This window comes from Accipiter gentilis, chromosome 11, assembly GCF_929443795.1.
Source record: "Accipiter gentilis chromosome 11, bAccGen1.1, whole genome shotgun sequence".
NCBI lineage: Eukaryota > Metazoa > Chordata > Aves > Accipitriformes > Accipitridae > Astur > Astur gentilis.
The window spans coordinates 37091156-37106031 of NC_064890.1; the positions used below are offsets into that span (position 1 = coordinate 37091156).

A 14876-nucleotide genomic window follows, 5' to 3' on the forward strand; every position below is an offset into this window, starting at 1 on the left:
ATGATACAATGTATACAAACTTATACATTCCAATAAATCAATACAGACTAGTTCTGTGACATTTTTTCCCATCCAAAATTAAACAGGGTTCAGTGTGGAATAGGTGCTCTCCCCCTTAATCTTTCTTTAAAATACATATTACATCACACACACGTATACAAGGTTAAATACAGAGAGGGGATTATAGTTTGATGCTTCTGTCTGGTACAGAACAGCACTTGGAAACATCCCACCTGGCTCCCCAGAACTGGATCTATAAATGCACATCTTAAAACTCAAGAGATGAAATTAAGAGGATTTGACTTACGATACCTTCAGAACTTGAGCTTATTTATCCTTTCAACTGGCATAATTGTAATCACTGACACTTACTGACATTGAGCATTTTTTACTTTTTGAACAGGACAGTAAATTACCTGAGAACACAACACAGAAGCTTGCTAATCTTACTTCCAACACAGAGAACACCATCTAGAAGTACTTCAAAAAGGGGACAGCTCAATTGTTGAATTTCTAACTTAGGCAATGACTTGGCCTCTGTCAGCTTTCACAGCGTTTTACTGCATGTAGCTGTCAGACAAGCACCGTCCAAAGGAAACCGCACCCAGTAAAGGTAAAAAGCCTTTTGAAAGGGATGAATTGCATTTTATTTGAGACTTGAGGCAAAAACAGGGAGAGCTTAACTAGAATTCAAAAGGCAGTTGGGGAAAAAATTAATGGTATGCTAAATGCTCCCAGTAAAAGGGCTCATCATTAGATGAACCTGTCAGGTTGGACTGTTTAAAAGAATGAGAGGGGGGAAAAAAAAAAAAAAGAAAGAAAAAAAGGTACCTGTATCTACTCAGCATTTTCACCAGTTCAGAGGGCTCCTTTGCAGGGAAAAACACCAACAAGTCTGCCTACGTGTCCAGGAAACATGAGCTTTCACCAAGTGCCAGGTAAAATGATACACTCTGCTGGCACAAAACCCTCATACATTATACACATCTCAACTGCACTGACCTAACTCAACATCATCTGTGACGTTACAGTACAGAATAGGGCGGAATAAACAACGTGCTGTGGAAGAGGCCCAAAATCTTCACCCAAAGACTACTAGGAGTGTAAGTTAGCAGGAAATTAGACAGAGATAGAAGGAAGATCAATCATTGCAAGCATAGATGAGACTCAGTAGTGTTGATCTTATGAACCACTCCCTTACATGGACAAAAGAAAAGACTCTTGCCTAAACCAGTTATAAGCACAAGACCCCCCGAGAGCTTAAAGTAGATACAATTATCTATTGGTTTTCTTAATCTGACCATTTTTGTAAGACTTCCCTTTAATACAAAACTTAATGCTGAAATTATATTGCATTCTAGAAGACAGAGTCGTACAGCAAAGACATGAACTTCAGCCGCCTGAGAAAGAGCAGAAGTGGGAATTAAGATATCTGATCTGTAGCATATGACAAAGACACAGGGAAGAAAATAAAATATTCTCTGAACTTCAAGTTTAGAAAAAGGGAGGACAGATCACTATGACCTGTACATGGAATACCCAGACACCATAACTGTAGCAAGTTATCCAGGGTTTTTGCATTTGTCATACTCTATAAAAGCCCTCCCAAGCAGTCAGGTACCTGGACATGAGCAGAGATGGTCTTCTGTGTGAACACCTACCAAAGAGAGGTGTGAACTCAAAATAAAGCAGGGCAATAACAGCCCTGCTCACTCGGATGTGTTCAGGAAGGCAGTGATGGGTAATGCACATGCTATTCATAAGAAAGATAAAGCACTTGAAACAGCCCTTCTTTAGCTCTCCTACTTTTGCTTTCCAGTCCCATGAAACTCCATTTCCCATCTCTCCTGCACTTGGAGCCAGTTTCAACAGGAGAGAGTCATGTCACACACTCAGAGCCTGGCAGTCTTCTGGCTTGAAAATTGCCCCAACCAAAGCATGAAATCGATGTCCCTCTCTTAAGCATGCTCTGAACCCGCTAGGGTGCAGTGCATGTGCAGTGTCATCTTTTCCTTTCTTTCTCGACAAAGACGGGAGCAAGGGCGTCCTCCCTTTCTGAAAAGGGCATGCTAAACTGACAGGAGATTTTCATGCATCCTCTTTCTTTTCAGCTAGCAGAAGTTGAGCCCACTAGCCACAGTACATAAATCTGCTCGCACACCCCATGCTGAACGATGCCTAAGCCACAGCTCTGGGTCCTGCTCCTAGATCTACCGACCTAAAAGTCCAAACACAGTTGGTGGGTCTGTTTGCCTGCATTTTCTTGGGGAGAAAGGACAATCCAGCAAGGTAACTGCTATTCAGAATTCAAAGTGAAGCACCACTTTGTTATAACAATAACTGTAGTCTCTGATGAGATGCATGTACTAAACAAAATTCACATATATCAGAAAAAAACAATGATTGAATACTTCTTTTCAGACAACAAATAAAACCTCTGGGAAACACTCATTAGTTCAAAAACCCTCTGCCCAAATAAGAGGCTTTTCTAAAAAACAACAAAAAAAATTTTTTAAAAAAAGAAGAAAAAGAACAAGATCACATCTCCCAAGACCTGATCCGCATGCACCCATTGGCAGGCTGAGCCTCTGCTCTGCTTGACAAGAATTATTTTTAATAACGTGGAGAAGCAAACAGGAGAGATGCGGACCAGCTACATCAATTACAGAAGAGAAAAAACAGCCTTCCATAGGGAAACTGGTGGATATTCTGTTTCCATAGGGTCATGATTTCCTCCCAGTCGTTCATGCTGTACACAAGTCAAGTGGGTGGCAGGACTGTACTTCATGCCCCACTCACCCACACCCAACCTGCCTCAGTCAAGAGCTGCACACACACTCTCTACAGTCACTACTGAGCTTTATGAGCCACCCCAACACTAACGTGAACTACAGGTCATTGCATCAAGCATGCTGCCCCTCATCCATGTCCCTGATGTAACCTTTTATGACCCATCTATGTAGTTGTGGGCAACACGAACAAGGGTCTGTGGTGCAAGGAAGGCTCAGAGCCTTTGCTGCTGCTCCAGTAAGGCAGTAAAGTGCATGCCCATATACACAGCCTTATGAAAACAGCCAATGCTGAAATCTGCTACTGTGAGGCAATACTAATTTTTATCTTAAAAAAAGGGGGGGGGGGGGGGAAGGGAAAAAAAAAAAGAGCACCAAGCTTCCAAGAGTCAAGTAATCCACAAACATGGCTATGGTGCTGCCTGGGGCTTAAGATGCAGCTTCTGCCTCACAGGGATGTGCTAGGTAAGCTGTTGAGGCTCTTAAATAATTCTGTTCACACTCAGATGGTGTTTAAGTAGGGGAAGAAAAAAAAGGTGAAAAAAGATCCCCAAGTGTTCATCTCTCCAGGCCATGCACCTCATTAATGTATGCAACAAGGACTTCAGAGCCCTGAGATATACATACCATTTCCTTGAATGCACTTTCTATGGCCCCAATAACCAGGCACTCATGTGGGATCTTCTTCTCAGTGAAGAAGCGTGTTGGAGGGGTGCTGGGTGAGCCGGGGGCCCCCACACCACCGCGCAGGGAGGCCGCCCGCGTCAGCATCCTGCTGTTGGTGGCTGGGTTGTCAGGCTCCTCTCCCAGGCAGGTGGGCGGGAGGACAGCTGTGTTCCTCAGGATGTCTACAATCTCCTGCAGCTGCTCCAGGATATGGTGCTGCAGCAGTTTGGAAGCGACCACAGCTGCCCCCGACCCAGCGTGTCCATCAAAGAGGGACCAGTAGTACAGGTTAATCCCATCTGTGTCCTGGAGAAGCAGGAGGGGAAGAAAGGGAAGGAAAAGAGATGGTCACTGTTACACAGCCATGAATGAGATGACCGGTGGCACAGGGGCAGCAGGTAAAACACAGGTAACTTTCCCAGAGGTAACCTTCTTTCTGAAAAGGAGAAATACCCACTGTGTAAGTACAGCTCCGGCAGAAAGGAGAGATGGTTATTTTTGCCATATACCCCACCATTATTTTTTTTTCTTTTCCTTAACGCCCTCAAAAAAAAAAAAAAAAAAAAAAAAAAAAAAAAGGCTGAACTTGCAATCATTCTTACCTTACAGACATCATAACATGCACTGACCAAGCACAGCTACCACTGTGAGACTATGTTAATTTCCTAATGACTGTGTAGATCAGAAGAAAAGCATTCAAAAAAATCACATCATTAATAAATGATGGACGTACCACCAGGAAGACCAAAATTCTACACAAGACAGCACCCAATACTTCTGTGGCAGACCTTTCTTTTCACTAGGCATGACACAAAAGGACCTCAGTTTGACATCTAGTAACAAGAACGTAATCCCTGCTTCCATGACTGATAGATACGGTCCATCCATGCTGGCAGATGGGACAGCTCAGGCTTTCCCTGCCTGTGACAGCCCAGGAACCAGCACAGTGCAGAGGTCCCTGAGGATGGCAAACACAAGTGAGATCAGCCGCACTCCAACCATGCTAGCCTACACCCTTCACTGCCTAGTTCTTCCCAGTCCTCTGAAAAGTTTCCTGGACAGTACTGGTGTTATATACCCCCTGATCAAAAACCCTATGCAAATGTTTTCGTATAGCTCTCAGCATAATCGTTTGCTTTTAGATCTTGTATCTTAGCTCAACTCCTAGCATGCCAGTCAGCACAACTGCTCTTGTACAGGTAGAGTATCTGGTAAAAGTAAATTTTGTAGGCTTTATTATTGAAATTAAGGCCTATGTGGTAATGTTATATATTTGTTCAGCAGTTACTGATCAATGATGTGATTTTCAAATACTTCTCCCTTTCTGCTCCACAGAGTCACCTCTGACAGGTGTAAGTCAGCTCCACTATCACTCTGACCTGAGCAGAAACCACATTTTTGTGGTGGGGTGCCCTATCACTCAGATGGGGCCCATTAACCTAGGGCTGGAGGCAGACTAAGTTCTGGGCAGCACCAGCTCCAGTCTGCCTGAAAAATACCAAGCAGTCACACCCTAGATAACCTCAACTTTTGGGGGGAGAAATTCACCTAGAAATCCTCAGGGAAGCATTTAAGGCCTAATAAAACCTGTCTTTGCATGATAGCATATTTGGCAGCAGCATGTGGAGAGTCTTTCCAGTCTCTCCTTTCCCCTCCATTTCTTCTTAAACCTGCACCTTCTCCCATCTATGCTGAAACAAACATTTGTGGGGCTGCCTTGCGAGTCAGATGTGGGTGGACTAATACCAATTTAGAAATAAATCATTTTGCAAGGGACAGGAATCAGGCAATACTGTTGCGAAACACCTCATAACAAGAAAGCATAACCTAGATCTCACTGCAGTCAAAGAAGTAAAAAATTATATCTGCATGTCATGCTGACTGTGGTCTAATTTAGGATGACAGACATGATGCATTTCGTTCACCTGAGCACTGCTCCCTTACACAACAGAGCAGCATCTAGTCTAGGCATCACCTGCATCCCAACACCTCATGCCCAAAGCACTGCTTATTTCAAACGTATGGAGAGGGCTGCAAACTGCAGCTCTTTTTACTTTCTGCTGTTCCAGCTGCTCCACAAAGGTGCCAAGCACTGGCTGTAGGACAGGGCAGACAGGTTGGAGTAAGAACACCATGAATTGTCATTTGCAGATCCAAAAGACATCATTCATTGTTGCCCGGAGCTATAAAATCCCAAATTTAATGTAAAATGTCTCTTTTAGCAACATGTACATAGACCATCACTACAAGTTCATGCTGTTCAAAGGGCAGAGTTCATTGCTGAATGAGTATTACTTATAACTTACTTTGTTGTAATGGCACATTTAAAAGCCTTGATTATAAAAATTACATAAAAGTCTATTTTCTTTTATCTTATAGCATTGCTGGTGTAGTAAAGTTCAAACATATTCTTAACTAGTGCATTAACAATATAGTCACCTATACAGCAGAAAGCTCCTCCAAGAGAAGGAATTCAGCAGTCTATTATGCAGTCTTCATTTCATTACTGAAATGCTGAGAAAAGGGAGTATTGTCCTACAGTACTGGATTACTTACCACAGTGGAGCATAGAGGATACATCCTATAATGGTTGAAAAACCAACAAATGTACACATTTCCTGACGCAGCTCCTTAGCCAGTCCCACCCACTTACCCAGTCTGGTATATTCACCAAAAACCTGTTGTGAAATTTCACCCCCGAAGGCATGACTGGCAGTTGTGCTAGCTTGCTCAGGGCTCAGAATCCCTCCAAGTTCACACAACAGTTGGCTGTAAAATTCTGCTTAAGCCATTTTTAACGGATAACAGAATTACTGACTAAAAAAACCTGTTTGTAAAAATAGATTGCTATTCATGCAAAATGTGAAGTATTTTGCCAACAGAAACAAGTATCCCAAAGTGAAGTATTTCAGCTGAAAACTGAAACCATTTATTCAAAATGGCAGCATTGTGCCTCCTGGGAGTCGTAGATCAAACTACTTCTGCTCCCATTCTTCTCTTAGGGTTTGGCTCCCTGGCCAAAATCCACCTCATGATGCACACGATAATGCTTCCACAGCTTATGTCTTCATGTCATTTGAAAGGTGCTACTCCTTTGGAGATGTGCTGCCTTTGGGGGAAAAGCATAAAGGCATTACACCTCTGATCGAAATGGAAGTATTTTACTTTCCACCTAGAGGAAGAAGGTATTTTGTCATCACACTCCCCCTGCCCCCAAACTGTAACAGAAACTTGTAATTAAGAACAAGTTTAAACCCTACACACACACAAATTTTCTGAAGTTTTCCAAAGCAAGCCCCCACCAAAGTCTGTATTAGAGGTTTTCAGAAGATAAAGGAGAACAGTTATTAACACGATTCACTCTCATTATTGTGAGCATAACACTGGATATGTCCTACATTGAACAAGCCTCATGTGAACTTGATAGTCAAATAAGATGCCATCAGGGACTGGGAAGCTTTAAAACAGACCAGAACAATAACCCATGACAAAAAGTGAAATTGAAATGTTACCACTTACTTCCTCTAAGCCAACAGGCAGCACAGATCAGGACAGAGAAGCTCACATGGGCCTGAGCTGTATTGTCAGGATGTCACTGACATGAACATGGCATGACTACATCAGCTACAATGGTTCTTCTGGAGTTCACTGATCTTGTCCTTCTTGGACTAGTAACACTTTAACTTCAGTTGATATCTGCAGGCATTACTGTAACCCAAATATTAGTCCCCAAAAACTTATATGTTTTCCTATCAAGCTTCATTTACTTCTGAACTTGCAAAGAGAGTATAACCACGAATAACCTATTAGCTTTCTAAAAAAGGAAGAAGAAACAAATTCCTTCCTCTCACCCTGAGAATAAAAACAGCTCCCCTATTTGAAAGAAATGAATTCTCCAAAACCATACCAATTTGATGAGAATTAAATTAATGGTGCAAATAAAGTGGCAACTCAGAGAATGAACAAGGGCCAGCAGTCAGGGCACACAGATGAGGCAAAAAGCACAAAAAGGTCCTTGCTTTTCCTCCCACAGCTGCGATGACCTCCGTAGCCACCAAGCAATTACCTATGTTGGTGTGCATATGCATGGCTGTTCTCTCTCTTTCACGTTTGGGAGCTTGAACTTCTTCCCAAAAGTATTGATGTTCTGCAAACTCTCAGAGAACAAGACATCTATTTCTACTAGCTCTAGCGGTATTCTGTCAAAAGCAGTCTTCCAAGCATTGATCTCCATTTTATTGTTTTAACTGGACAGAGCCCTCAAGTGGGAGTATGATTAGTCACCACAGTGATTTATTTTAGATTTTCTTTCAAAAGATTCAGATTTAAAAACATTCTGAATAGCTACCAGATACATGAAGAGCAAACAGATCCTTCACTGCACTGACCTTACAATTCGTTTCCAAAATGTACTAGGAAATTTAATAAGCTTCAGGCTCCTCAACTGCTGACCTAGCTTTCAGGAAGGTTCAGCAGTCTCCTCTGTTTTGTAATTGTGAAATATAATTAAGACATGGAAAGTTTTGGGTCAAGCAATGGATGATAAATCATGAAAGAAAATGCATATATATACACATAACTGGAGCTCAGTTATAGAAAAAAAAAAATGGGCAGCCTTAGCAGTATATAGTGATCAATTTGGGATGAATTTTTCAGGTAAGCTAGAAACTGGTCCTACACATTGCAAACCCTCAGAATTTTTTTTATGAAGCTAATTCCAAACAGGCAAATAAATCATGTTGCCACTAAAGTTTTATTCTGAAAACCACAACACACCCCAACTATTATTGTTCCAAATAGGAACTATACTCACAAAATGCATTAGCGCATATCTTTGGTTGTGGCAACTGCCACCCCTTCCTCAGAGAAAATGCTCCTCATGTTACCAATGCTATGTTCAGCTATCTGTGGTAGGCAACCAGGCTTGTGTCACACAAAAAAAATACTCTGTCCCATCCTTGTGGCAAAGAAAACTGCAGAATTAATAATTATGTATCCTCAAATTACAGTGACAATTAATAATGCATCACATTAAGTCCTGCAACCTGACTGTCACTATGACAATATCCTGGCACAGGAATCCCATTTCACTCACTGATAGTCGTCAGTATTCATTATCGAGGTACCCTGTAGCTGAAGGCATTTGAAAATAGTACCAGTGAAAGACCTGTGCAATTTAAAGTGTATCCTACTGAATGGGGACAGAGGGCAAATATCAAGCACCAGTGGAGTGGGGTGTGGGGAAGGGGAGAGATTTAATTTAGGGTTGAATTTGTAGAGTCTTTACTTTCACTGCTCTGCTCAGCTTATCAACCACTCTTTCAAGATGAAAACTGTATTTATGCTATTTAACAGGTTTCCTCAGATTTTTGTGCGTATCGGGGCTAAACAAATGTTCACTTCTCCATCTCCTCATTTCTGGCCCACCACCACCTCGTTCCCACCCCCGGCAGCTCTGCAGAGTCCACCTGTTGGCGTGACAGCAGCACCCAACCCGTGATCTCCAACTCCTTTATGCTGCCTTGCCAAAGCACAGGGCTGCATTGATGGGGTTAGTATTAAACAACAATAATCACACAACGTCAGATGCAGCTGCCATTTAAGTTTCACAGACTTCCTGGAAAGCAGGGTAAAACAAAGATGGCGTGTGGCCTTCTCAAAGATTCAGTGGAAAAAAGGAAAAATCTGAGGACAATGAAACGGACTCTGTTAAATCAAGGACAGGTTAAGTTCCAGTTTTATTTCCCGTATGCTCCACACTTTAAAAAACTAAACTAGAACAGAAGAATTTTTTTTTTTTTTTTAATGGGACAAATACTCAATAAACTGCTTCCCTCATCCCTTCTTCCTTCAATACTTCTACAAGGGGCTTCACCACTCTGAGACAATTTCAAATGGTGTGTTACAGTGGGATTTCCCTATGAGGCAGTTACAGTATTCAGCCTCTGGCTTTCTTACTAAATGCTTGCCAGGATGGTATTATACCATTCACTGGAGTGTCTCAAGCCTGTATTTCTACATCCTGTTGATACAGAGTAAGTTGCACTCTCATCACATTTAACATCAAACTCATACACTCCTTAAAAAAATATCTGCTAACAATGCTGTGTGAGGGCAAAACACAATATTATACTTCACAGTATGAAAATATGAAAACATAAAAACATGACACATTATAGAAAAGTGTACATATTTTTTTTCCTTTTTAGATATATTCAACCAGCAAAAAATGTACCAAGGAAAAAATACTACTTAATTGCTAGTGTAAGACTGCCCTCTAGTAGAAAACTTTTTCCAGAAATATGCTGCCTGTTTGGGGAAAATGTATTACAAATTTAAATTCACAAGCTGTGGTGTAATAACATGGTAGAATAGGTTTTACACAGCTAAATAATGAGTGCCATAGCACTCATTCAAGTGTCATGTAGAAAACAGAAGTAAATCCGTAGATAAGAAGAGAACATATAAAGAACACAATAACAAGTAGCATGAAAACAGTATACTCTATTATACAGATCAGCTGGCTCCTCACTTGAGATATTATGTTCATTTCTTGTCAAACTTAAATGTGGTGTTAGCCCAAAGCTAGTACTTCTGCACAGCACCAAGATGTGTCTACCCAGGCTGGTGCCTGCACAGTGTACTGTGTCCATGACACACGATGCCCTGTGCGTCAAACAAGCCCATCACCTGGACCAAGCACATTGTTGATTATCTTGATGTGTTTTATATACACAAACAAGTATGTGGCCAAATGCTTGCTTTATTAAACATAATTAATGCATACAAAATCTAAATACACTTATGGAACCAAGTGTCTGCATGAGCCAATAGCAGACAGTTGCACGGACTTTCTAGGAAAGACTTTTTAAAATGTAGACTATTAAAAAAAATTTCTGTTTTGCCTTGCATGACTGCATGCAGAACTCATAGTCCCAGAAAGTACAGGGCACAATTCTTTATTCAGGAATGTGCAAATACGTACCTGAAAAAAAATCATAACTGTCTGAATACAATGAGGAATATCAGCACACAGGTGATTTACAGAAATATTTGAAAGAGGAAAGAGCAGGTCTATTTGCAAACCTGGAAAATCTGTCAGAGTCTGAAAATGTTGCAGCAGTAATGAAGTATGAAACAGAACAGAAGGAGCAAGAGGTGGGGAAGGACACAGTGCAAAAGGAACGCTTGCTGCTCAGGACCACGATGACCCCTGCAGCCATAAGGTGTACCAAGCCATGGAGTTTTGGGAGACAGACTGAAGCAGACTGTTAATCACAACCTGGTGTAAAACAAAAACTGAAAAACAACAAACAAAAAAAAAGGGTACTTACAGTCCACTGAAAGACTAATTATCACTTACGGATCACTTACGGAGAACTTGTGTTCTCCCAGCAGCAGAAAGACTGTGTATCCAACGTTGTCCGAGTCCAGCATTCGGATAGGGCATTTAGTGTTACATGGCTAAATGTCTGAATTGAACACACACTATCAATCATTGCTGGAGCCTGAGTTCACGCTTAAAGAGCACATGAAGTAATTAGCCAGTCAGGAAACGAGACAGGTGAAGAATAGCAGATGATTGCCAGTAGACAAGTACATGACATACATCACTCTCCACACAAAGAGAGGAGCCATAGTCTGCAAAAATCACTGAATTCAATGTGCTGGACAGCCTTACCCTACCTGCATTAAACCAACTTTGCTATACGCAATACTGCTTCAGTGAAAAGAACCCAAATGACTGTCTAACGCTTAATAAAATTGTATGACTGTATAAACAGTGATACTGCTATGCTTGCAGTGACCACCACTGGACAAGTCAACCACAGCCATTAAACTCTCAGTATTCTGCAGCAGTAAATTTCTCAGGAGTATATTTTCAGAAATGAAACAAAAAGGAAAATCCAAGGAGTATTCTGCTCCCCATCTTTAAACTTAGATGCAAGGACCATTTTTCAATACAAGAAATAAAAAATCAAGTAGAAGAGCTAAGAAAAATGTAGTTAAGTGTTATGTATTTAAGCAGAGATAATTAATAAGAGGTAACTGAAAATATATGAAACATTCAGTAAACATCTTTTACTGTCATGTTGCCACATCCTTTTGTATTTATTTTGTACTTCTCCACTGACAAGATATAGAATTATGCTTACCGAATTGTCTTTCAGCTGGAGACCTTCTCCATTGGGTAGCGACGACCTCCGTTTTGTTGAAGAGTTCTTGTTTGGTGTAGAATTAGCGCCTCCAGCTTTCTTCTTGACAAAGAGGACTTCACAGCTGGCTTGATCTTCATTGTGCGTGCTCTTCCCTGCATTTATTACCCTAAGAAAAAACAAAAATAAAAAAGAAAACAAGGGACATGTCCAAGTTAGCAAAGCACAGAAGACTCCATCTGTATCTCGTATGTAATTCCAGATGTATGGAACCATAGTCCAGAAGCACCGCAAATGCCAACTGAATTGAAATATCCAACTTTCTTACACACATACATATACATACATACACACATGCATACGTGATGGTTTCCATACACCTACACACGGCATACCAAGCATTTTTCACAGAACTATGTGAATAATAACCAATGGTATCATGAGTGTATTTTACCCTTAGGGATACTGTACTTTTCTTTAAAGGGACTACTTGATGGTCAGGGCTGGTAACACTTATGCCTCCTAGTTGAAATATGAGATCCCCAGTTGCTCTTCTACCTGCCAGCCTCTCTGCTATGGTGAGTAATGAATCTGTTGGCTAAGGCTGTGCATTGTCAAGTCCCAAGTCTTGCACAAACAAAATACGTCCTATAAATCTAAAAAGCTGTTACTGCTAAAGGCACAGAAGAATACGCAACTGCTATTAGTCTGTTTAAAGGGTATATATTAGAAACGCTGTGACAGAAATACAAAGGAAAGGCTTTACCTTATATTCCAACATGCAAGTCAAGCTTGCTTGTACCACAGCAACACAGAGAAATGTATACTAAATACACCCCTCTAGCACTGCAGAACAATGTAACACAACCCACCCCCCAAAAAAACGAAACCCAAATCCTCAAACCCTCACACCTCTGTCTCATCTGCAGCATAAAGAGGAAGATTTGCACCAAGAGCTGCAGGCATGCAGAAACCAGCACTAAGAGCCCAGTACAAGGTTCGGACAGTGAAGGCTATCCTGAGACTTGCACCACAACCATCTTCCTTCCATCAGTGATGAAGCTGAAATAACAGCTATTCTACCACCATTTTAAAACCCTAATCAGAACTTTGCATTATCCAAGATACTGTGGTTACTATCATCCGCCTCAGAACAACCAAGTTCAGACATGTTTTCCACTTTCTACATGAGAACTTCATCACAAACTGACTAATTTTGCATCAGTTGACACCTTGTGCAATAAGACATGTGCTTTGACAGTCCTGGGCTCACACAGGGAAAACCTATGCAAGCCGGGACCATGTCTTGTTCCATCCAAGCAAAGGCATTGCCACTTTGATGCAAGCATGTCTTCTTCCACAAACACACTCTAACCCTTCCTCCTTACTATGAGGTTTGAGTCACCCAACAAGCTGACTACAAGTCAGAGACAGCCTTTCCGCTACTGGACAAACACAGAGTTTCACATCAGGCACATGATGTCTTTAAAAACAACTGCTGCCTCCCCAGAAAGTAGAACAGCTTGAAGGAACATCATAATCCTGATGGCAAGTTCAAGACATACCTGACTTCTTGATCTCTAATGTTTTCATTACAGTAAAATTTTACATAACAGGAAAACACTTGCTAAAGGTTGTTGAAACAAAAAGAAAACAAAAACCAAAGGAAGGCCTGCAGGGGACTCTGCCCCAGCTTGCTTGCTCTTGCTGAAATGTCAATTCTGTGTCAGCCTTGCTTAAAGGTTATACATTCTTTTTATTTTCTGTGAGCAACATGATACTGTGACATGCAAATGAGTCTGCCTGCCTCTGATTAGAAAAAACAGTCATCTTCTAAGAAAATGTGCATCCACTACAATTAACTGCTTTCAGAAACTGCAAGTTTCCTTACAGAGCCCAATGTCACAGACTGCAGTCTGACATCTGTATGCTCAACACCCCCAGTTGTTTACAAGTATTTCTTGTAAATAAACACCAACTGTGGATAAAATTATTTTGTGAAACACACAGAGAACAGAGATGGAGCATCTAGTTGCAGGGTACCTGCAAGCAGTTTAACCACTCACCTCCTGTAGGGCCTAACCTTTGAGCAACTGGAGATCAAACATTGAGATGCAATAAGCTTCTAGTCTGAAAATGTGACATTTTTTTGACACATTGGGAAAAATGGAAGCATATAGTCAGAACGGGGCAGGGAGAAAAAGCACAAATATCAAAGAATTTAAATCAGCTGACCAACAGCTCTTTAGTTTGAAATGCTACAAGCATTATTAAAATATTGCACAGAAAGTGTAGTTTTATCATATGAAGATCTAATTAATATTCAGTTTAGCTGATCAGTCTCCCCACTGATGCTGCTAGCTGTTTGCAACACCATTTCAAAAAAAAAGCAGAAGACAAATAGAGACAAAAGTGACTCCTTACAAAAATCACTACCTTCCTTACCGCTTTTCATTCCTTATGAAAATCACTCAAGCATTGGAGCTGTTCTGGTTTCTAAGCTGACAGACCTCAGGACTTGCATGGTAGGAGATGTTCTGATGTTTAACAGCATGTTAAGTTATGCACAATACAGTATCATTTTATAAAGCTCTTGCCAAGAAAATTTGTCAAGGCACTGAATACATTAGAAAGGCTACAAGAACAAAGTGACCTAACAGACTAGGCTTGGCAGTCAGCTACCATGAAGCACCTGGAAGTTGAACCTGTGTACTAAACACCTTGCTAGAAGAGGATATGGTCGAAAGGAACATGGCAAGACTGAATACTGAGAAGATGTGAGGGTTGGGGTGTCAGTATATGTTCCCTCCCAGAATTTCACTTCATCTGTCAAAAATCCATTTTACCTCTCTCCAGCAGATCATTAAGTTTGTTTTGGAAATCATTCTGAAGACTTGAACTAATCATAATGTCAAAACAGTACTTTTGAGTGCTACCAGGTAATGCAGAGTCTAGATGCAAAAGCTGTCCCTTTCCTGACACTGGCACTCTTCTCTCACATCCCATCTCACAGGCAAACTCCGGAAAAGGGCTGCAGTGAAGCCGTGTGATATTTAATCTCAAAGCTTGAGCTGTGTGTTGGAGCCTGATACCTAGCACAGAAGCTGGTGACACCTTCTACTCAGCTTCAAACATCTCTCTGCCTTTGCTGCCTTTTGAAATCCTTTTCTCTCTGCTGCTTCCTAAATCCCTCCTTGAGGCGATTCTTTCAACCAGCTTTCCAATGCTGATTTCACTGTTGTCTTTCCCCCTTGCTCTCCCAGAC

General features: G+C 41.2%; 1 protein-coding gene across 1 annotated transcript in view; it reads right to left on the bottom strand.

Moving 5' to 3' along the window:
- Positions 1-14876, bottom strand: part of PPM1H (protein phosphatase, Mg2+/Mn2+ dependent 1H) — a 144210-nt gene that overhangs the window by 58877 nt on the left and 70457 nt on the right. The window contains exons 2-3 of the mRNA XM_049813858.1: positions 11612-11780; positions 3417-3761 (exon numbers count right to left, since the gene is read on the bottom strand). Of these exons, the coding sequence (XP_049669815.1) occupies positions 3417-3761; positions 11612-11780 (514 nt within the window). The remainder of the gene's footprint in view (positions 1-3416; positions 3762-11611; positions 11781-14876) is intronic.